General features: G+C 36.7%; 2 protein-coding genes across 2 annotated transcripts; one reads left to right on the forward strand and one right to left on the reverse strand.

Annotated features, from left to right (window-relative positions):
• The first annotated feature begins 587 nt into the window (after positions 1 to 587).
• Positions 588 to 13,949, forward strand: sfxn5a (sideroflexin 5a). The gene is made up of 14 exons (XM_057342827.1): positions 588 to 715; positions 2,037 to 2,105; positions 2,188 to 2,265; positions 2,439 to 2,465; positions 2,707 to 2,761; positions 3,301 to 3,326; positions 4,548 to 4,601; positions 4,696 to 4,752; positions 4,846 to 4,911; positions 5,703 to 5,793; positions 8,281 to 8,396; positions 8,504 to 8,589; positions 11,488 to 11,605; positions 12,465 to 13,949. The coding sequence occupies exons 1-14, from the start codon at positions 659 to 661 to the stop codon at positions 12,540 to 12,542; spliced, it is 978 nt and encodes a 325-aa protein (XP_057198810.1). The 5' UTR covers positions 588 to 658; the 3' UTR covers positions 12,543 to 13,949.
• Positions 13,950 to 14,954: 1,005 nt separating this feature from the next.
• emx1 (empty spiracles homeobox 1) lies at positions 14,955 to 20,162 on the reverse strand. Its single transcript, XM_057342521.1, has 3 exons — positions 19,549 to 20,162; positions 17,560 to 17,744; positions 14,955 to 15,986 (listed from the first exon to the last, which is right to left on the reverse strand). The coding sequence occupies exons 1-3, from the start codon at positions 19,889 to 19,891 to the stop codon at positions 15,819 to 15,821; spliced, it is 696 nt and encodes a 231-aa protein (XP_057198504.1). The 5' UTR covers positions 19,892 to 20,162; the 3' UTR covers positions 14,955 to 15,818.
• Between the last annotated feature and the right edge of the window lie 3,999 nt (positions 20,163 to 24,161).

A 24,161-nucleotide genomic window follows, 5' to 3' on the forward strand; every position in this document is an offset into this window, starting at 1 on the left:
TATCTTATTTTGTGTTTAAAACAGAAAGAAAGTCATACAGGTTTGCAATGACATATGGTGAGTAAATCATGCAAGAATATTTTTTTTGGGGTGAACTACCCCTTTAAAACATCATCCGTTAAACATAGGCCTAGCAAGATTTCATTATAATACTTAGGACACTGCTACAAAAATGTAGTTTAGATTTTTTTTAAATAAAGTATATTCAAGAATAATTAGCCTACTGTTTATTTAATATGATATATTATTATTGTAGGCCATGCTTTGTACATCAGAAGCTTGGCCATATTTTAGATGAGACACATTGCAGTTATGAGGGAAAATATGTATTTTCATATACAGTAATAAATGTAATTACCTAAACTAAACTATGCAAAAGACAAAGGCTTAAAAAAAAGAAAGATTTTCCTAAAGTTCGACTATCCGACATCTGTATTAACATATCGGCCATTTATAATACACGAATTACATTTTAACATGTATTTATTTAGCAAACGCTTTTATCCATTAGAGAGAATAAAACATTTTGCCTACTATGATCCGGAGGAAAACGACATTACCCAAAATGCATCAAAACGGATGACGACTCAAGCCCTCTAGGAAACAAGATCCCTTTCAGAGCTCTGATAAACAACCTTATTGAATAGCACTACCTGCCATGACTGAACCGGTCGAGTACCCTCCGTTTAGACTCGGCGAGTCTCGGTTTGATCAGGTAAACAACAGCCGAACACGGTGCATATGAATATATGACTTATGGTCTACAAACGTGCTTTGTGCAGCTGGGTGTTTTTCAAGCTTTCAGTCGATCGTTTTAAACATGTTGTTTTAGTTGTGTAGTTTTAGAAAGATTAACAAATCCATTTATTTTACTTGGTGAAATCAAAAGTAAGCCACGCATGCGTGTGCAGCTGTTATCGCGTCTGTCCTCCTCACTCGCTCTATGGTGAAGTCGCATTAACAGAGACCTCTGTTGGTGTAACGATGTCACTGAAATTTTAGAATGAATTTACAAAAATGATTGCTTGGTGAAAAAGACAAATGGGTTTTTCACAAACACAACCCGGGTTAAAAACAATAGATATTATCACATACATTTAAATGGTTATAATGGGAATCGTATTGGTTGTAATGAAAACTACTCCAACATCCAGCTCACACAGAGTCGTTTATAAAGAAATATAGGCTAATAATAAAACGCTGAAACATGCGGAAACTAGAAGATCCAGTAAAACACATGTAAACCATTTATATGTATTAGTGACTCAATAACTTTCACCTCAGTGGAAAAGTATTAGAGAGGTAATTTATTTATTCATTCATTATCTATACAGATGATTCGCATCTGCTGTTATTGCTTCGTCCGTCACATGTGCAAAGGACCGTCTGTTAGATGAGAATATGTTGTCTGCTGCATTGGAAATCTTGTTTTTCCCGTCTTTCACACACATCTGAACATTTTAATTGCGTTGGATTATTTTTTTTGCTCTGCAGATAAGAGTTTACAGTTAGCGCGCTCGCGTAATGAGGCGGACACACCTGGCGCGCGAAAACAACTGCTCTGGCCCCGTGTCAGAGTCTGCATCAGCAGCTGGAGAAAGTTTCTGGGACCTCAAAAACAATTTGTTGAATAATTTAAGAAAATTGCGAACATATGATTAATGACCATGATTATTAATCTGGGAAGAGCTTTTCTTGTTCCACACAAATCTGCCCCTAAATCCTTTGTCTCATTATTTTTAGGAATCATTAAATTGTAAAGGGGTACATTTTATATTGCATAGGCAAAAAGATACAATCACAAAAACAATAAATAAAACACCAAATGTTAAATTTGCTCTTTAACATTGATTTGCATACATTTTATTAAAAGTAATGTGTTTGTTCAAACATATGAGATGAATGTAATATATGAGCGATTAAAGTGAAATTAATTGAATTCTGTTCGCTTTGAACAGAACAGAGCAACTTAGAACACTATAAACATTCAAACATGGCAAAGATGTATTAATTGCAATTTATTTATTTATTGTCAGGGTATGTTTTATGGGAGATTAAGACACTTCTTGGATGTTATTGACCCTCGTACGCTCTTTGTGTCAGAGGTAGGTGAAATTCTCCTGAAGTGCCTCAAATAACTCTCAGGTCTATTTGTGAATGCTTCAGTTCTCTCGTTTCTTAATTTAGAGTCGTTTACGTGATTGTATAAAACTCTTGGATCAGTTCAGAAATGGAACTTTGCCTCCAGGTGTGACAAATGCGCAGGTAAGGTTAGGAGTCCTTCATCAAAACTACATTTTGTTTGGTGTGTAGCCGATAGAAATGTAAGGGAGGTCGAGGAACAAACATCAGCCGAAACAAGGCAAAAATTGAATCAGAATTTAAAGAAGTTTGCCTTTGCAACTTTGCTAACCACCTTTTTTTGCATGTGTCTATAGCTTTGGGATGCTCAGAAGGTTAAACAGGTGAGTGTGAACAGCTGAAAGCCTTTTACAGATGCCGATGAAAGAACCTTCTCAAATCACTCAACATCATCATGCAGAGTGTGACACACACCCTCACATGCCGTACTTCCGATTAGCGGTATAATGAGAAAGGAAGTATGGATAACCTCAGCATGGCAATACTTCCATCAGAGTGCTCTCACCTCTTATTTTCTCTCGTTTCCTCTTCTTCATCCTGTCTGCCGATTCATTATGTCCTTAGGCTATCATCCATCCAGACACAGGAGAGAAGATCCCCATGCCCTTTCGCATGTCAGGTAAGGGTGTGTTTTCGACATGTTTCTGTGTCACGGGTGATAGGTAGTTTGCTGCTTGTTACCAGCTCTGGAGACTGAAGGTAGGTGGCAGGGGGTCTCGCTGGACCAATCTGTTGGGAAAAGGTCACACTCAGCTGGGCTCTGATTAAACCCTCTCCCCCCCCCGCTGTCTGCAAGTGTTGTTGGGCCACTCAGAAATAGGAGTATTTTAGTCTTCTGTTAACACGGCTATTTAAAGAGAGAACAGATAGAGAGACCATCCTGCCTGACAATTATGATGGCTGACTCTGAACCATACTGTCTTTTTATGTGTAATGAGGATTTTATGAATGTTAAAGGTCAGTAATAAATCCATAATATCATATGAGAATCTATAATAATGATTATTAAACCAGACATGAAATTTAATGTACATCTGATCCACGGTATTCAAATGTCAACATTGCATTATTAGTATCTTTATACTATCAAGTCAAGGGCTTAATAGTTCTTTTTCTAGTTTGTGTTGTTTATGTTGGCCTGTGCTTTTCTTTTTTTAGGTTTTGTGCCCTTTGGGACACCCGTGGTAGGTATTATAATGGCATTGTGCAAATAATCAAGTTATTTTCTGAAGTCTAAGTGGCCATTCACACAATACGCTTTCTTGTGTAAGTCTATGCTGTTTTTGTATTGTTGTTCCATGTAAACGTGCTCTAGACAGTCATGTTTGAATGTTTCCATGTGTCACACTGTTTAATAGTTAAACACTCAAAGGGATACTTCTCACAAAAATAAACATTCTGTCATTATTTACTCACCCTCATGTCATTCCAAACCTGTATGACTTTCCCTCTACTGTGGAACACACAAAAAGGATATTTTGAGAAATTTCTCAGTGGTTTTGTGTCCATACAATGGAAGTGTCACAAATTGTTTGGTCACCAGCATTCTTCAAAATATTTTCTTTTGTGTTCTGCAGAAGAAAGAAAGTCAAACAGGTTTAAATGACATGAAGGGGAGTAAATAATGAAAAAAATATTTTTTGCGTAAACTATCCCTTTAAATATGTGACCCTGGACTACAAAACAAGTAATAGGTTGCACGGGTATATTTGTAGCAATAGCCAACAACACATTGTATGGGTCAATATTATCTTTTATGCCAAAAATCATTAGGATATTAAGTAAAGATCATGTTAGATGAAGATATTTTGTACAATTCCTACCGTAAATATATCAAAACTTTTTTTTGTTGATGCAGCCAAATCGCAAACAAAAAAGGCAAACTCGCTCGCTGCTGCCCGCTCTTTAGGAATTACCCACTCAAGTTTTGTATCGATGTAAAGCTTAGAATTTCTGCTTTCAGGTTCATCTACTCTTCACAACGTCATTACAGCGGTAACCCAATAGAGATCATTTAAACAAACCTGTTTCTTCTTAGCAACGGCCTGCTACAGCGTCTCTGATGGAACGATTTTCTCAATGTTTTGATTTTATGCATGCACCCTCCGATTCCAGATTTTAAAATAGTTGTATCATGACCAAATATCGTCCTATCCTAACAAACCATACATCAATAACAAGCGTATTTATTTCAGATGATGTATAAATTGAAATTAGAAAAATCGACCCTTTTGAAAGGTTTTGTGGTCCAGGGTCACATATGTGCCTCCAGAAGGTAAACCTGGTTTGATCGAGTTCTGTTCTTCATGGGTTTTGTTTGTCACATTTTACCCCACTTTGTTTAACACGAGAACGTTTTCTGCGTTGAACTCTGTCTGTGTTAACTCTGTCACCTTCATTTATAGGTAGTAGGCCTCCTTTTACCCAATCAGACTTTGGCTTCCACCATCTTCTGGCAGGTACAGCATACAACATGGCATATCAAGCCTTTCAAGCTCACTGTCTGAGTTAATATCCTCTTATTTCTACCATGTAAACTTGTCTTTCTCACAGTGGCTGAATCAGAGTCACAACGCCTGTGTCAACTACTGCAATCGCAATGCAACTAGGGTAGGGCCATGACATGATTAAGATTTACTTATAGTTTAAATTAACAAATGCAAAAAGATGAACGCTAACACTGTTCTAATTTTATATTTTCAGCCTGCACCAATGTCCAAGTTTTTCCAGGGATACCTGGGTGCAGTCAGCAGTGCAGTTACTATTGCAGTGAGTTCACACATAACCAAAACTCTATTAGGTATGTGATTTGACAGATAGCGAGAATTGTTTTTTAATCCCTTTCTTTCAATCCCCATTTTGAAGGGTATATATATATATCAGACCAGCATAGAAAAATATTATTCATTACTTTTCTGGTATTATGTGAATTTGATAAGCAAACTGATAGAGCCGGATAGTATCACACACAGACAGAAAGCCCTATGTATTTCAGTTTGCTGAATTGCATATCCTACTAGTCACGCCCCCTGTGTTCTCCAGAGCCAATTAGCTGCCCTGCTGGGTGGCAGTTTGATGCCCAGGGGCATGACAAGCAGAACCATGGTGATGACAACTACAAATGGCCCCATGCCTGTGAGAAATATGGGAGGGGGAACTAATTAAAACTAGACCCTCTGAAGACCCCTGCCGGGAGGGGAAGGGATGTGAATGGGTTAGGTTCTCAGATGTTTGTTAGACAGGAGCGGGTAAAGATGACCAGAGACTCATAAGGCGAGATGAGAAACAACTTAGCCTGTCTTGACCTGTCATGGAGTCCACAGGGAATAAAAAATCATGTCTTTAAAATCCCTATCAAAACAAATATGTTGTGTTACCAGAATGACTTTGACCTAATGTGGTGGATTTGTCACGTCAAATTAAAACAGCATTGTTTCATTGGGAATGGAACCATGTTTATAAATGTCGCAATTTAAAACCCCAATATAAAAAATAGTGTTTATAAATTAGACGATGACTTGCATTTCACTTTAAATGATATTGCATGTTTGTTCACATAGGTGGGGCTAAATATTCTTATTAAGAGAGCCGAGCATTTCAGTCCAACCACGAGACTCCTGGTCCAGAGGTTCATCCCCTTCCCTGCTGTCGGTACGTGCACATGAGCGAGAACCTCGTTTTGCGTGTGTCCGTCGGAAGTGAACGTTATTTACTGTCACAAAACACTTAATCTGCCCCGTCATCTTTACGACAAAAATCACCCCATTACTTCCTCACGTGTCATGTGCTCTTGCTAAACTGCTGATTATAAAGCATAAAATGAGCCTGTTATGCACGACATTAATTAATGCGCACAGATCAAGCCAGTCTGCTGCCTCAAAGCCCATGTCTTCACATTGGCGACGACACTTAATTTTTAAATGAGCGGTTGTTCATGCTTCCATTAAACCCCGAATGCACGTTAAGCGTTTTGTTTTATTGTTGTTTTTCACGTTTCGTGTTTTGACTGATCCCGATGTCAGAGGGGGATGCTGTTGAAATGTTATCTCAGTGTTCCATTAGCGTTCTGAGGCTCAAACAGGTCCAGAGGGGCCAAGAGAGACTGTCCCACAATGCCTTGGGGATAGTTGGCTGTAATTAAATTGTTTTCGTCCCCACACCTCACCCCTTTAATTAAATCAGCAGGTTCCCCCCTCACCTCTCTGGGCTGGGGTGACGGGACCTTGTTAACTCTCGGCTGCCGCTCTCTAATTGGTTAATTAGGCCTAAAGTGCTCTCCGTGTTAGCGCCAGGTTTGCCGTCTCCAGACCGCCATATTGTTTTTGTTTTTCTGTGTTCAGTTGTAAATGGTAATTAAACTCGCCTAATGGAACACAACGGAGATGGAGTATTTGAAATTTTGGCTTTGATTTCATTTGTACTTTCACCGTCTGTAAGCGCCCTCAAAGTACGCAGTCAGAGTAAAATGCGGAGATGAAATATTAGTATTTGTTGATGTATTTTTACAGTATGAAGTCATCCTCTAGGTTTCTCGACCTTACACATTTCATTTTTAATATAACTTAAGAGATGTTTGTGTTATGGATGACCTAAAGCAGGACCCCCTTGACATGTAAAATGTGGTATGTGTGTGCTACGTTTCTTTGTTCTCCAGTTTTGATTGTGTGTGTGTGTGTGTGCTTGTGGTTAATTGGCCTGGGTCTGAACCCCTCAGAGGTGAATTGCTATTTACTCAGCCAATTAACTCAGCCCCACAACACTGATAACTCACAACACAAGGCCTGTAAATTAAAAATGCTTCAGGCTCTCTCTTCATTTCTCTCTCAGTTTTTTTCTCTCTCTCTCTCTCTCTCTCTCTCTCTCACACACCCACCCACACCAATCTCACCACATGCCACAGATGAAAATGACTGGAAGTAAATCATTATTCTATTAATTTTACCTATTGCATTTTATGTGTGCCCTATGACATGACCAAAGTAAACTACGCACTTTTCCTCATTATCTTAGTTTTTATTTCAACATTACTAAGTAATCTATTTTGTTCGGTTAGTTCTATAGCTACATCTGTACACTGCAAAGGTGTCACAAAAGATGCATTAACACCACAGACTCTTCATTGCTGCACAGGGAGCACAAATGCATTTACACAGGAAGTGCAGTTGCAGAAAAAAAAAGAAAATTGCTTTAAAAATGACATTTTGAAGCCTAACTTGCATTGCATTTACACAAAAGCAACAGAGCCAATTTGGGTCAGAGCTGGTGTATTTTAGTATGACTTTAAAAGGATATTTCACTCAAAAATGACAATTCTGTCACCACTTACACAACCTCAAATTGTTCCAAACCTGTAAAAATCTGTTGAACACAAAAGAAGATATTTTGAAGATTGTGGGAAAACAAACAGTTCAGGGGCACCATTGACTATACACTGCAAAATTGCCAGTGTTAAAAAAGGTCAAATTAACACTCACAGTGTTTATATAATCCACGCTTTGAGAGTCCACGCGATTTTACTGTGTAGTAGTTATTTTGGGTTACCAGCAGAAGAACCGTTACTTGGTTAAACTTAAATGTTACTTATACTATATACAACCCATTCAACAAATTGTTTATTTAATAAAATAACATGCAATAAAATGAAAAAAAATCTTTATTTTATATAATAATTCATATTGATATAAATTAAATAAAATATCAATAGTTTTAGTATTAGCCACTAGCCAGACCGATCAACAAACACAGACCAGAAGTTAACTTCAGGCCAGGTGCATGCTTCCGATAAAACCGTTTATTGACTACTATGGTGTGAAGATGCACGAAAATGTTCCCTGTTGCGTGAGGTTTATATTCGCGCGAGTGATGCGAAAAACAAATAATCCTGCGAGTAATATAGAGCGAGGAACGTGATGCTTCTCGTTTGGTGTGAACACACAGTTATAGTAAATAGTGTGCAAGACCTTGATTCTTCTTTCGCTGTTGACAGTGGTTGGTTTTATTCATGGGTCAGAAGGAATGGAGTAATAACAGCCTAAACAACAACAACACATTCATATGATTCCCTAATCATGAACACTGGTTGCTGAAAAGTTGGCCATCAAAGTTCTGCTCTCTAACTGAAGTCCTCTCTTCATGTAGCAAGTGCCAACGTATGTAATGTTCTGCTGATGCGGCACACTGAGCTGTCAGAGGGCATCAGTGTCCTCGACGACAAAGGCAATGTGGTGGGCACATCAAAACTGGCTGCCAGGCATGTGAGTGAGCTCTGGTTATACATTTGTTTGTTTAGGATGAAAGGTAATTGTTTTGCTGTGTTAAGTTATGCCCTCTGAAAGTTTTTTCATTGTCTGTTTTTGTCCAGGCTTTGATGGAGACGGCCCTGACACGTGTTGTGCTGCCCATGCCTATCCTCCTGCTGCCGCCTATTGTAATGGCCATACTGGAGAGGTGAGTAAAATGATCTCCCTGACTACTAAACACTGTTAGTATGCAGTTTGTGCTCTCATAAGAGCATGCTTTCTCACCCGTAAATTAATTTCTGAATGTCCAGGTCTGTTGTAGATCAGTGATTAGTGATATATACACAGATTAGACGTCTGTATTTATTCCTGTCTTGGTGTGGGGGAAGTAACCACCTTTACCTTGTTGAAAATATCAGGTATTAAAATATGGTGAATTTCAGTTTATGCCAAGAATGTACTTTTAGTAAAAACTAACAGCGGAACATGTTTTTAATATCAGCTGAATATGTTTGTTTGAGTGGGCTAAAGTTCTGGTGTTCTGAAATCACACATCCTCTCTAACCAATGCTAGCTTTTATGAGATTTGTACCATATTATTTTTTATAGTTTGTGTTCAAAGGTTTATGTGTGGGCTTTATTTGTGGTTGGTCGTTAATGTAAGTTGAGGTTCAAGTTTAAGAGGCCACTTTTTAAATTTGCAAAATTAGTAATAATTAAAGTGGTTTTGTTGTTTATTCGTTCATAAGGACAGATCTACTTTCTTCTGTTTACAATTCTAGATTGGGATGACAAGATTTTGCACAAATGTATTGATTTCATGCCAGATTGAGCGCTTACATTTATTAGTTTTCCAAATAGTAATAAATTGAAAAACTTTCACTTATTGTTTGGCTCATGTATTTAAAAATAAATATTTTTATTAAATGAGTAATTTTTTTAAATGATTTTCATTGGTAATCTTTGGGACTTCAATAAATGAATTAGACTTTTTTATGACAAATTTTTACGACTGTGTGAAAGCCTCCCCAGATTCTTTCTGCTCAGATTTGCAGGTGTGTTTGTGTGTGTTAGCTGGAGTACATGGTGAGTTGTCCTCTGCTATGCTGACTGTCAGCTCACCCTCACTGGCTCTCAATGGAGCAGGAAGAGAGGGTGCAGGTGGGTCAGTGCTTTGAGGGTGGGGCTGAGCGACACAGAGATCCTTGATTAATTAGAGCGCTGAGAGGAGTCTGTGTGATAGATGTGTGCTGTTTAAACCTTTCACCTGTTTCTCCGGCTGTGTCTTAAAGCAGCTGCCTTGCTTCTCAGTCAATCTCTCTCACTTAACAAGCAGCATTATTGTTTCAGACAGGTTTATAAGCACCGTGCCATCGCGTCTAGTGATCTAGAAGAAATTCAAGTAAACTTTAGATGTCACCAAGTGGATATTTGTGGATATAAAAGTAAACAAAACAAAAAATTCTGTTAAGCCAGTTTATAAGTACTATGATTTTCAACAACCATCGAACTTCATGCATGGAATGGAGGGATATTGTACACTATTGGTATTGCAAAAATACATTTTCTGACTCTGTTTTTGTCTTGTTTTAAATACAATATATGCCATTTAAACCATACATATTTACTATGTCTTGCTATTAGAGAAATCTAACAACATTTTTAACAACAAAAAATCTTTTGCCTGTGGGGTAAAAAGTTAACCCTTTACAATAAGGTTGTTTTTGTTAACATTATTAAATGCATTAACTAACGTGGACTAACAATGAGCAATGTTTTTTTAAGCATTTATTAAACTTTGTTAAAGGTCCGGTGTATGAAATTTAGCGGCATCTAGTGGTGAGGTTACAAATTGCAACCAATGGCCCACTCCACTGCACCCCCCTCCCTTTTGTAGCACTACGGTGGCTGATACAGAACTAAGATGTTGTCGCGTTTTCACTTCTTTTCCGAAGGAGATGAAGTATTTTCAAAACAGGCTCTTTAGAGCAGTTTGTCCGTTTAGGGCTACTGTATAAACAACAGGGTGAATTCCATGTAAGAGGACCCGCTGTGTATCTAGATAGAAGTAGTTCATTCTAAGATTATAAGAACTTCATTATGTAAGGTCTTTATACACATCTGAACACATAGTTAAGTATATTATATTGCATTTCTGTCAATAGAATAGATCCTCCAAAAATGTACACACTGAACCTTTAATAATAATAATAATAATAATAAGCTCAATTTATATAGCGCTTTTCCAGAGCTCAAAGCGCTTTACAAATAACAACATAAACACAAGTAACACAGAAAAAAATACAAGACATAACACAATATACTGTACATATCAAACATCATAAACAATGATGGTACCGGGTTCAAAACATAGTCCAACGTGAGCAATTGCTTCTCATGTGAATACCTTGTTTTAAGGGTGTTGAATGGATTGTGTTGGAAAACTGACAACATTTTTGCAGCGTGGGCAGTTTGCTGCTTTCAAAAACCCACCAGATGAAGGCGTTTTAGTAGATAGGACATGACACGTTTGAACTTTAAATTCAATCATGCCTTCATACCACTGTACAAGTGTACATTGCTAACAGTGACAGTGTTTTACAGGAATTGAACACAGCCTCTTATTTCTGCACCAAACACTGTACATATCTTCACTTCAGCTTTCATCTTCCCCTCTCTCTCTCTCTCTCTCTTTCTCTTCACTGAAGAGTGACGGATGAACGTGACGATTATTTAGAGCAGTAGATGGTCATGTCAAAAGGTCTTTAACATGCTTCTCTCTTTCCTCCTTTAATCTTTCTCTCCTTTTCTCCACAAACATACACAGAGAGAGGTAGAAATTCTTGGTGGCCAATTAAAGCTCATCATGCGTATGTGTTGATGAAGTCATCATTAAGCAGCCGCTGCCTTCATTAAAGCAGGACTGCTCTGGAGGGCTCCTGCCGAGCACGCTATCCCACAACCCCCCACGCGTACTGCGGCCAGAGAGGGAGGTGTCAGAGAGCAATCGCACGCGGCAGAGAGAACGCGGCAACCGTCCTATTTGATAATAATCACGTGTCCTGCCAATAACGTATGCATTTTTGTGTGTGTGTTTGTATGTCAGGCTCCCCCTGCTTCAGAAGCACCCTCGTCTCGTGCTGCCCGTTCACAGCATGGTGTGTCTTTCCGCGTTCGGCGCGGCACTGCCCGTTGCCATAAGTTTGTTCCCTCAAAATAGTCAGGTGAGTGTACGCACGCATGCTTAGACTCTAGCTTTCTCTCTGCCTCTCTTTGTCTGTCATGAAGATGGTTATGGTTTAAAATGGTGTTTATTAAGCTGTTCATCCATATGGTTGCTGAACTGCAGACATATGTGCTGCCAACTACATCTATTCCACTCCCACCCCTCCCCTCCTCTTCCCATCTCACTCCCTCGCTCCCTCTTTACACTTTTCCGATGGTTCCAGACGAACGCTCCCAAAAAACTCCACTCCTGTCCCCCCCACCTTTTCACACCCCACAGGATGTCTGTTTCAGATTCTGCCTCACACACTCACACACTTGCTGCCATCTGTTTCTGAGCAAAATATTGCAAGTTTTGGCCCTGGCTTGGATATTTACCAGTGTTCACTGCTTCATTTTAGCTTTTTATGATGGTTGAAGTGTCAGTTTTGACTGTGAAAAATGCTCGAGGCAGGAAAGACATGGCACACTTTAAATTCTGATTTGATTAAACATTTTAAACATCTTAATGACTTAATGATTGCTGTGAGTGGTTGTCTCACTGTAGCCAGACGATCTGCATCCTAATATCATTGCAAGAAAAACCTAACCAAAACAGAGCTTGTTTACTACGCTGCAGCACAACCTTAATTTCACTATTGCTTATATTGTTTTTTATTTTATTTGTTTAAATACTTTAACTGTTTATCACTGATTTAGCACAAATCAAATGAAATGTCATAATATGTATATTTACATATTATTAGAATAAAGCTGCATAGTGTGCTTGGTAAAAGCAACCTTTTATGGCTCTGACAGATAATTTGTATGATTATGTACATGTACATTTAAATTGCACTTGTTTTTTATTTCTTTTAGATTCATGTGTCTGAACTAGAGCCAGAGATCTCTGCTACAACGGAGTGCAAGATCCTCACCTACAACAAGGGGCTTTAACCAATCCAAATTACCAACTTGACACCTGGCAACTAATGCCTTAACCCCTCACGGCCAAACTCAAATGAAAACGGAAAGAAAAAAACTTTGTTGTTGCAACATTTGATGCACAGTAATTCCAGTGTTTGTAGAATTAATGTTTGGATTATTACATGCCACTAGATCCCAGGGGATTGCACACAGTCAGAAACAAATGTATAATACAGTGCAATGTAAGTCACTTTGGATAAAAGCGTCTGCAAATGCATAAATGTAAACGTAGATTGTTCATGCTGCATGTGAATGTGAATCTCTCTCAGCCACACACAGAGACAGACTCACACTAGTGCTAGTCATTCTCTTTTCCTGCACTTGAACATGGAAGTGGTAAATTACACTGTTGGATTTCAGGATATTTATAGCAATGAACAATCTGATTATTTTTAATATGACTGTGATGTACTGAATAAGTAACCCCATTTGCCTCCTACAAAGCCACAATTATTAGCCTTAAACTGAAACGGTGCTTTGATAGAATTTTTCCACTACATTACTTGAAATTACATTACACTAAAATAGTCTGCTTTTCCATGTCTGGTCTCAGACTCAGTTGCAAGATATTAAACCATTTTAACAAGAAACTAATTAAAATTTTTAAAAAGTATTATCAATAGAGTTAGCATTTAAAGATTTTATTTAGAAAAGAAGTTGAAATTTAAGACATTTTTATCAGAAGTGCAAGTGTACTGTTGCAAAGTATTTGGACACTTAAATTTGTATATAATTGCTTCTCAGTTTAATTTAATTGCATTTCCTTTTCCCATAACAAAACATCACATTAAATGGTATTATTTTTCAACTACAGTATATAATATTAAACCAAACTGTTTATTTCAAAGAAATACACCACAAGCTATAAAACAAATAAATATACTGGTGCTTTTTTCTTTGTTGAAGAATACAAATCCACAGTTAAAGTTAATGTTATAGTTAATGACACATTTATAGTTAATGAATAGAAACGCATTGTACACAAGACTTCAATCCCCGGTTTACTTTCATCTTTTACCATCCGTTTGTTTTTTTATCATTAAATGATTCAATCTCTGCTTACATTTTGTTATGTTTGAGTTCCTTTGGCGAGGCTAACAAAAGATTCCTGTAAACTTTTATTTTATCATTAGATCCATCACTAGAATAGACCTGTGTGTTTTTCTACCTGGTTGTCACGGGAACAGATCACAGTTGGCAGTGAGGAGAGACATGACATGAAGCCGCATGTCGAATCATTAACCATAGGACCGCCTTACAAATGCTCTCATTTACACAGTTGCACAACGCACATGTTAGGTTAAGGATGATAGCTTTAGTGCTGATTGTTTGCTTTCGGTTTTGCCTTCATTTTGAAATAAAGATCAATTGTTTTTATGTGGGATTTACTCATGCATTCATTGTTGGAGTCGAACCTGTATTCTCGAAACAGCGTTTCATGTGTAGCAAACACACGCACAATGCACTGAACCACAGTGTTGACAATTTTGTCATGGTTTGAGGAGTAATTAAATTGCACTCCGGGACTTGTAATGACAGTCGTATGTGCAATCATTTTTCAAAATATATTTTGTTCATTATGTTGTTCATCAGTCGTATTGAAATGTCTCTCCACACTTTCCACTGTAAGGAAAAATGGCTTGTGAAAGTGTTTGGAGAGATTAGTTTGTTAACCTAGAGGATACAACGACGTACCTCTCACAGCAGGCAAGCATGTTCCACTATAGAGCGGCACTCTACACCAACAAGCTTTTATTTAGCTACTACAGGTTCTGTGATGCTCCATTAATCCATTGTGCTTTAAAAGTCCAACTACAGTTTGGATAATCTCACGAAATGATACGTATGTTTGCACTTCTTCCTGTTTCGCATGCTCCAACAAACCCCCGTCGTATTCTCGATCTCTTTTTCCAAGAGCTCTTTGGGAATGCACGGAATGTGTGATGCAAAGCACAGAGGATGTGATGTGTGCACCTGCACACAGGATTGGATATCCGATAGCCTCAAAACAAACGCACCAAAACAACGTTTTTTTTCACTCTCTGTCTCAATACACTCTTGCCGCACTCGACAGTGCTCAGGTGTCATCTGTTGTGCGTTTCACTTTCACACACTGCAGGCGTGGGGTCAGATTTAAGGTGGAAGGTCACCCGTCGGTTCGTTTAACACAATCTGCCTCTATTTCTAATGACAGGAAGTTAGCAAGGTGAGATGAGAGGAAAATTGCCTTTTGTCTGAGAATGTGCGCAAACATTTTAAAAGGGGGGTAACGTTTTTTTAACATATGAGAAAAAAATGGACAGTTATTTTGTGAGTTTTGTTGATAATAAGGTGAGTTACCAAAAAGCATTGTCTCTGAAACATCTTTATTCGTTATGGACATTTTTGATCACTTTTTCTAGAAAATGTATTTTGGTGAATTAAACACTATAAAGAAGCTAATGTGTTAATTGGCAAACATTCATTTTAGTTTATGACTCTGAATAAATGTTAACAAAAATCCCTCACATCAGCCTATATATACCACTTACTGAATGATGCTCACACACACACACACACACACACACACACACACACACACACACGCACACACAGACCCTCAGACACTCCAGATTTTCAGCACCAATCTCTTAACACCAATTCCCACTCCTTAAGGTACAGGCAACATTATTTACACAGACACATAAACACACACACTTGCTCTAGTGTGGGTACAGGATAGCTCATGTTAAAACTGGCAGATAAACTGATTCCTCACATCATTTACATTATAAGGTTTGTACAGTAAAAGTTTTAAATAATTTTAATAACTGCTCCCAATTCCACCTGTATGTCTTTAGGAGTCTTAAAATGTTCAAATGAATATCTATTCAAACAAAAAGATTTCTAAATGGCTGTGTGAAGATGCAACAAAAATCAATCATAAATAATGTTGATTTTGGGTCAGTCTCTTTTAAAGTTCAATTTTCTTTACAGTTTTCAAGTACAATTTATTTTCCAAAAGAAGAGACAGAAAAACAGATTAATAGATGGATAAGCTGACAGGAGATATATCCTGTTCATGACAGCAGAGGTATTTTAACTATTGATAAAGTCCTCAAAATAGAATAGATTACACACATACACACACCCACGTGTTCATGTCCTTTGCAGTTAGTGTTACAATCTGAAATATGATTAATTACATTAAATAAATAGTGCTTTTCTTGGTCTTGTGTGTTCGTTTGGACAGTGTCTATGTTCATTTCAGGCTTCAGACATCACATCTATGTCCTCAGATCCGTTCTGTTTGGTGGCGATCCTCCAGCGGTTAATGTGGTGGTTTCCCTTCTTCTTCTGTGTGCATTCTGGACCTTCTTCCTCTAGTTTCTGTCGCTTATATTTGGTCCTGCGGTTCTGGAACCACACCTTCACCTGAGGGTCAATCATAAGATATTCATGAGTAATATGAAAGAGTTGGTCATATACACAAATAATTTGGATTTAGCAACACGGTTATTAAAAACCATTCGTTTTTTATCAAACCAAATTTAAAACGACAAATGTTCACGTGCAAGACCATGTTCAGCAGAATACATTTAAGTGTCCTAAAACAAGCAAATTTTGCTGTGGTCTTATAAACGGTTTCATTTTAATGGTATTACACCAAACATCCCCAGATCATCCAAAAACAATTATTGAACAGCATTTTTTTCGGATAATTTACGGCTACATTTAAAGTGTCTGAATTTACCGTCACAAATAACATTTTATTTATTTTGTCTTTAGCGAAACATAAGCATTGCACAGCTGACAGGTATGCATAAGCAAGGAAAAATGTCCACAAATGTGAAACGTTATTTTCACTAATAAACATGTTATTTTCCTTAAAGCTAAATAAATAAATAAATAAATAAATATATAAAGATAAAGATAAGAGGATATCGAAAGTTATAGCGATATTCTGTCTCGGGACAGGGATATCCTCTTTTTCTAGTCAATGTCTATATTATTCGCATTATAAATATAACATATATATTATTTAAAAACTTTCGAATGTTAAGTAATTTAATTAAAATGTTTAATGTTTGAAGAAATTTAGTTTATTCAGTTACCCTAATAAGATGCAAAACAATTAAAATCTAACTATTTTCATATTATTTCTCCTAAATGTGACTTTTACATCGCCACTTTCATTTTGCATCGTATATGCTCATTCAAGCTGAACTCTTAAAATCTTTCAAGAAAACTTTGAAAGACTCGAATAATATTTTTCTATTGTAAGTGTCATTCAACATTCAGAGTGTTTTGGGAATATTACTATAAAATAAAAATTGAGTTTTTAAATAATAAATCGCGCTTTTAAATCAACTTAAACAGTGTACTCGTTAATTGTCATTTTCTAGTCTAAAACTTGGTTACAATTATTACTGTCATGTCCAGAGATGCTGTACTTGTTCTCCCTTGGTTGGAAGCCTAACAGTTGGAAACTGTATTTTTTAGAGAGACACTCAATGGATAATTTATAACAACTTTACTACTAGTGCAGGATGCGTAAACATACGTAAAGGATAGCCTAATCGGACCTATTAGGTGGCATGCACCAACTGCGGAGTAGCATAGTGTTATACAATTCATATTACGAGCAAAATATTGTGAAAGCGCATACGAAAGATCACAAATGCGTTAATTAAATTTCAGAAGTGTGTGTCTCTGCTCTAATTATGTGTTTTAAAAATATTACCTTTTTTATTGAGTTCTACGGCATTTTAAGCGATTATCTCAAATTTTTAGCCTTTTGTCTTTTATATTTTTCATCATATGGCAGATTAAATAACGTGTCTGTTAAACTGTGATATTGTTTTAATAAATATTAAATGTTAACATTAAATGATAAATAATTAACTCAATAAAATTTTACTTTGATTTGTTAAACACTATTTTTTGAGAGCATGGGGACAGTATGGCTTTATAACAACATTTCTAACAGAATGAGATTCATGTTTACCTGAGTCTCAGATAGACTGAGGCTGTTAGCGAGCTGTTTCCGTTCTGCTCCAACAACATAATGGTTCTTGTCGAAGGCTCTCTCCAGAAGCAGTAGCTGAGAGGGCGAGAACGCGGTGCGGATGCGCTTGGGCTTCCTCGCAAAAGGCCCATGCAGTAACAGCGTATCCTGTGACACATCGTTACCTGAAATAAACAACAATAATAATCCTTCTAACAACATTGTGTAAATAATAACAAAAATAATGATATAGGCTACAGCAAAGAAAAGTCCATACGATCTCTTTTGGTTTGGATAGATTTAAAACGAGCGCATGGACGGATTAAACACGTACAACCATGAGAAACCTAGAATGTTAGAATATGAGGTTTTTACCCTTAATAATATATTTGTAAACTATAATTAATTTAATTGTTGAAATAATGTTATGTTACTATTTCTGCGTTTTAAGTAGGCTAAAAGACATTTCCACTAAACAGTTTTTGGCGCTTCTGAAGTTATGAACCTACACAGACTTGAAACGAAACTCCAGACAGCAGAAAATAAACTGCTATTTTATTATTCTAATCTTTATTATTATGTTTAGTGATTTATTTGTGACCGGTTAAAGAATTGACGATAAATAGATAAAATATGTTGCAAATCTAATAAAAATAATGTTTATTATGAACAAATCCATTGTAATAATCCATTTGTTAGCTCGAGGCGCATGCCATGCTGACCTTGATTGTTTTAATTGATGTCATATTAAGTTTGTTAGTTTCATGACGCATATCTGCAGGCTACTTAAACTTTAACCTGACAAAATGAACGGATAAAACAATGAAGATCTGAAGTAGGCTACTCTAAAATATGATTCGTCGATTTTAAATGTTGTTAACTTTCACCAAACAAGTCATAATTAGCAATACTGATCTTTTAACTTGTGATGGACATATGGCAAGTTATAGATCTTTAAATATGCGTTGCTGGGCATTTTAAAGGTTTTATTTGCTCACTTGCATTGCTTTTACTACAGGACATTTTATTGAAGGACCAACGCAAATGAAACCGATACAGATGATGTAACGAGTTCATCATCAGAGCAGATTCCTCATCTGTCATTAGCTCTCTCGTTGTTGTGACACTGATAAGGGTGGCAGTGGTAATTCAATTTTTCTTACAATACAAATCAGAGTAGCCCAATTAATTAAGAAAATGTCAAGTAGGTCGCGATTAACACTCGGGAAAATATAGCTTTATAACGCTACGTTACTTGGCAGTAGTTTGATGGTAATTAATTCTCACAAACTGTATAGAAAAGCTGAATTAAAAACTTATTTTTAACGTTTGAAGCAGACGGCCTGTAACAGCTGAAAAGCTTAAATTCAAGATTTAGTTATTACACAGCAAAATCGCCAGTGTTAAAAAATGTCAAATGAACTCTCACAGTGTATATATAATCCACACTATGAGAGTGTGAATTATGTATACACTATGAGTGTTCATTTGACTTTTTTTAACACTGGCGATTTTGCTGTGTACTTTTATCAGAAGAAAGTAGTTTTCTCTTTATAGAGGATTGACATTAAATGCTGTTGTGCGTGGACAGTATGCCTATATTTTAAGTCGGTGTGTATGCATTTAAGTAGTGCCCCAAGACATGAGCAGAGCAAGAGCAATCTGCGATTTTCATCTGAACCTTATCTGGCTTTATAGCGTCCAACACAAAACTCCAACTATCAGTGTTATCCCGCTCCACAGTGCTAAGTAGCTTATAGCCGGAGGCAAGCATTTTTGAATGTATATGTTGAGACACACAACATCCTTTTCTCACCCCGGGCAATGCTTAAATATACACTTCAGTTTTATACAACAGAAAGAAAGGCTGTCATGCAGTTGATTTAGCATAAACAAGATCATAGTTTTGTGAAAATAAATAGCCTATACGTAGCGCATGTATACTTTATTTCTGTCAGATCAAATTAGATGAGATATCATGGAACATACCTTGAAACCGATGGCCAAAAAATCTGTTCCTTAAGACCCATGGGTAGAAATTTAGCGGTTCACGATGCTGCGTGCCAAAGAAGTGCGGGTGCTGGAGGTGTGTGCTGCCGAGCTGATGTGGGTGCATGCTCAGAGGCGCATGGTTCACAGTCTCCGAAAACACCAATTCGGGGTTTGGGTAGAGCGCACGGCCTGCGGGGCTTTGATAGCCGTTAAGAAAACTGTCAACGGGCGCTGTGTAGCTTAGGGCGGTAGGACGAATCGGGTCTTCTGGTGTTAAGGGGATTTCCTTCCCCACCAAAGATTCAATTGTAAAACAACGCTTTCCTGTTGACGAGAACATTGTCCGTGACGGTTGCGAGTTCAGTCCAACAGATAAGGTACCTTAACCTCCTTTCAAAACTCCTTTTTGTGATTACTGTCAGTAGCAGAGCAATTTAGACAGACATTGTAGGCTATTGCAGTCAGAAATAAGCTTATTATTAATATTCCCTACTTTGACCAGTTGAAGTGTAATCCATCGATCCCGACGCGTCCACAATTCATGAAAGAATTGTGACAATAGAGACTCAAGACCCTGGATATGGATTTGAGGGACGCCACACAGTGTCGTGTTAGACTTGCACTCATTGGATGCAAGCCCTTAGCGCATGTAGCTCAGCGGTGGGCGGGTCTTACATTCATTTGGGTCAGATAATGAACTCCATTAGTTTGATCATTCACTTCAATACAGCTGCCGCCAACAGGTCAATTCCTACACAGTGAATAATCAAAAACAGTTTTCCTTGTCACATTTCCAACAGTACGCCTTCAGACCTATTAAGCAATCTACAGTCTTGTCCAGGTTTTCGTTAAAGGCTGGTGCAAAAATGTTTGCTTTTTAACTTTTCGTTATTATATTTTTAAATTTCTCAGATTTCTTTGAGCAATACGCTACCCTAATAGTAACACTAGGTTTTGTTGCAACTTGCACTGTAGCATAATGTTACATTTTTTTCTTACTTATTTTGCAAACTCATATATTTTTTATAAAAGTCACATAGGTCAACTGTACTAAAATTTGAACCGTAAAGATTCAATAGGCGCAGAAGATATGCAAAGTATAGGCTAAGAGCTTTGCTATTGTATTAAATCCACGTTTTGATCTTTCTTTAAAAGACCACTGAGAATATTTTCGATAATTAAGATTTAAACATTTCTGTACAACTAGTTTGTTTATGTAGTAAACAATGTATCTTAAACAATAATAATAAATAATAATAATACCAAAATCATGAAATATTTTAAACTTTAACAGTCATGGTAGTCTTAACATTTTTTGTATTGCTGCCATCCGTTGCTACTTTCCACCAGAAAAAAATCAGCCTTTTTTACTAAACTAAATAGTGATCTCATTTTTGTCTGCATGGGCTAAACAAGCTACATTAGTTATTGTTTAGTCTTTAACCGGTGCCTGACGATCATAATGAGAAACCACTGAAGCGTTTACGCAGTAACGTATTAACTTGGTTACTGCGTAGTTTCCAGAACTGGACATCGATAACATCTCATAGCAGTCCGCACCTGTTTCCGATCACTCACCCGGTCAGCGAACTGGCCTACATGACGGTACTTTGAGGTTTATAGTTTACATGACTGAGCGGGTAAATTATTAAAAAAACATGCAGTTTCTGAGTTTTAAAGAATTTGAGGTATAAAAGCATTGAGGAGCGGCATAGTTCATGAACTTTACCTCGCTATTAATTTACAGGCCAGTGTTTATTTACCTTAAGAGGTTATCCAGCGAGCGTTTCATTTAGTGGTTTTAAAGGTAATAATTAGACTAAACGTTGGACAGGATCGTTGACTCCAGTGCGCATTAGAAAATCATTACAGTTGGACATTATTGAGAGAACAACATGTTGAGCGCCTATTTAGACAGCAAAAAGCCCGTGAATGCACACAGTAAGTGTTTAAAATGATCTCTTTACATTTACAAACGAACAGTGGTTTCAGTGGTTTCTCACCGTCTATACTTAGTCTAAATTGAATAAATAGCCATTGCGAATAACTTCGTTTTTGTTGAATTAGTAGTATATACTGAATTGTTTAACACTTCATTCGTTTTTCGTAACCGACAAAAAATTGCAGTCTTTTGCATATTAAATTGCCAATTATTGAACAAGTGAAGAGTTTGTTTCCAAAATGAGAAACATGTTTTTTATTATGTTATCATGTTTTTATTGTGTTTTATTGTGTTTTATTGTGTTAGTAAGCTATATATTAAAATCAAAACAAACCAACTGCAGTTTGATTGATATTAACTGGAATGCACAATTAAAAAAACATGATTTTTGAAACAATTTAAAACGGAGTTATCTCATTTTGGAAATAAACTCTTCAAGTGTTAGGTTATAGGCACGGAGTCCAAAACATTCACAATTCTCAATTTAAACAACTTGGTTCATAACACTTGTAGCATATTCAACTGTTAGTTTGTGTGTCTGTTTGCTCAAGCCATGCAATAAATGGCTAAAGTTACAAGACGTTTTCATTCAAATATTGCACCAGTTGCAAATCCTCTCAGCATGACAGTTTCTTAAATATAAGATATTTTCTGGCAGAGCTGTGCCCATAAGAGCTGATATTTACATAAAAGAGCAACTAATGATAATTTACATTATGCTACACAATTAGTTTTTTATATTTGAAATATTTAATTTTCCATGCACACCAAAAATTCATGCTCGCCCGCATGCAGCCATTCTAAACAACCTTCATGCATCTTCGCTGTGCCTACAGACCTAAAGGTGAAAGGAAGAGAGCGCGCGAGAGAGACTCTTCAATGTTTCCGTCTGCCACTCTTCTCTCTTGTTCCATAATTAAGAGCTCAAGGAATCTGTAATGAATGCTAATGGGGCAACCAGCCATCTGCACAAACACAGAATTAAAAACTACCATGCTGAGATAGAGAGAGAGAGGGAGAGAGGGATAAAGAGATATGGGAGGATGGGAAGCTTCAAACCTTTCGCCACAAGAAATCATGTGAAATCATACATCTCGAGCACATTCAAATAGCCAAGACGACCTATATTCCCCATTTCACAGTACAAATATTTACGTTAACACAGAATTGATTTTCTTACATTTGCAAAGATTTTGGACAAGACAGTGTTAACACTGCTAAACACAATAATAATTTATCATAATCTAGTTCCACAAAGGGCAAAAATGCAATAATTGGCACGACTAGGAAATTGTAGTAAAAGCAACCCTCAATGAAGACTCAATGAAGACCCTTTGTCTTGTTTTAGATTTTCAGCATGCATAGATATAAAAGAAAAACTGGCCTTAAAGGGATACTCCACCCAAAAATAAAATTTCTGTCATCATTTACTCACCCTCAAGGTGTTCCAAAACTGTATCAATTTCTTTGTTTCTGATGAACACAACGAAAGATATTTGGAAAAATGTAAGAAAATGACATTTCTGGGACATCATTGAAAATGTATATCTTTTATTTGTTCTGTTGAACACAAAATGAGACATTTTGAAGAATGTAGGAAAGAAAACAGTTCTAGGGCACCTCTGACTACCATTTTAAATGTTCCTATGGTAATGATTTCCCACACATGTCAGTTGCTAACATTTTTCCAAACATCGCTTTTTGTTGTTCAACATATATAAATAATTTTATTAAGTTTTAGAACAACCTGAGGGTGAGTAAATTGCAGAATTTTCATTTTTGGATGGAGTATCCCTTTAAACACAAAAAATAACTGAGACTAAAAGATGAATAAGAAAGCAGTACAATGTTTATTCACTCAAATTATTTCATGTTACCCCAACCACTGTTACACTTTAAACTAAAATTGTTATTTTTCAGTTAAACGTGAAACAATACTTAAACTAAACTGACATGAAATCCATTCATTTAAAAAGGATTCAATTGGTTGTTAACTGCTGCCCTCTTGTGGTGCAAAATATGTAGCCTATTTGGAAATGTTTTTCAAATTATTTGTTGTGTGACGTGTCAAGTAATACATTGCTTGCTTCATCAATCTCTTTAGTATTGACCTGTGACAAGTTGGAGCCAGTGTGTCCGTATAAATTGTCCGTATTAATTTTGTTCTACCTAAAGCATTTTTTTCCCATTCATCCATGAAATTTGCTACATTTGAAGAAATGGGATTTTATTGGAAGACCTCTATATGTTTGACAGTTACAAACATTTATGGTGACAATAATAAATAAATAAATAAATAAATAAATAACTGAAATAAATAAACATATCATATTATAAAGGTAAATACATTAAAAATAACGCAATAAATATACTGTATTATAAATAATTACAGATAATATCAACCCGAATTCTGTTGTGCCATTGATTTTTGATAGGTCGTTAGAATGGTGTCCAGGAAGACTTTAGGAGACTTTGGTGTCTGCCAGTCTGTTTCTTTTCTTAAATCTGGTAGCTTCTATAAGAAGAAAAATAATTGTCAAATACTTGTTAAAATGCAAAATAGGTTGATGTTAATGATGTGAACAGTAATTTTTTAGTGGCTTAAACAAGAAAATAACTTTTCATAACTTTTTGTGCAATCAGCATGAGTGGCATTACACACTGCATT

This window comes from Triplophysa rosa, linkage group LG9 (assembly GCF_024868665.1).
Source record: "Triplophysa rosa linkage group LG9, Trosa_1v2, whole genome shotgun sequence".
In the NCBI taxonomy this organism is placed as follows: Eukaryota; Metazoa; Chordata; class Actinopteri; order Cypriniformes; family Nemacheilidae; genus Triplophysa; species Triplophysa rosa.

Excerpts from the sequence above, each read along its gene's own strand:
- sfxn5a (XM_057342827.1), top strand. The coding sequence starts at position 659 with ATGACTGAACCGGTCGAGTACCCTCCGTTTAGACTCGGCGAGTCTCGG. Across the intron at positions 2,466-2,706 it reads ATGCTCAGAAGGTTAAACAG|GCTATCATCCATCCAGACAC; the intron begins GTGAGTGTGAAC and ends TTATGTCCTTAG. Across the intron at positions 4,753-4,845 it reads GCAATCGCAATGCAACTAGG|CCTGCACCAATGTCCAAGTT; the intron begins GTAGGGCCATGA and ends TTATATTTTCAG.
- emx1 (XM_057342521.1), bottom strand. The coding sequence starts at position 19,891 with ATGTTCTCGTCAACAGGAAAGCGTTGTTTTACAATTGAATCTTTGGTG. Across the intron at positions 17,745-19,548 it reads TTTTGGCCATCGGTTTCAAG|GTAACGATGTGTCACAGGAT; the intron begins GTATGTTCCATG and ends TGTTTATTTCAG. Across the intron at positions 15,987-17,559 it reads TCAGTCTATCTGAGACTCAG|GTGAAGGTGTGGTTCCAGAA; the intron begins GTAAACATGAAT and ends ATTGACCCTCAG.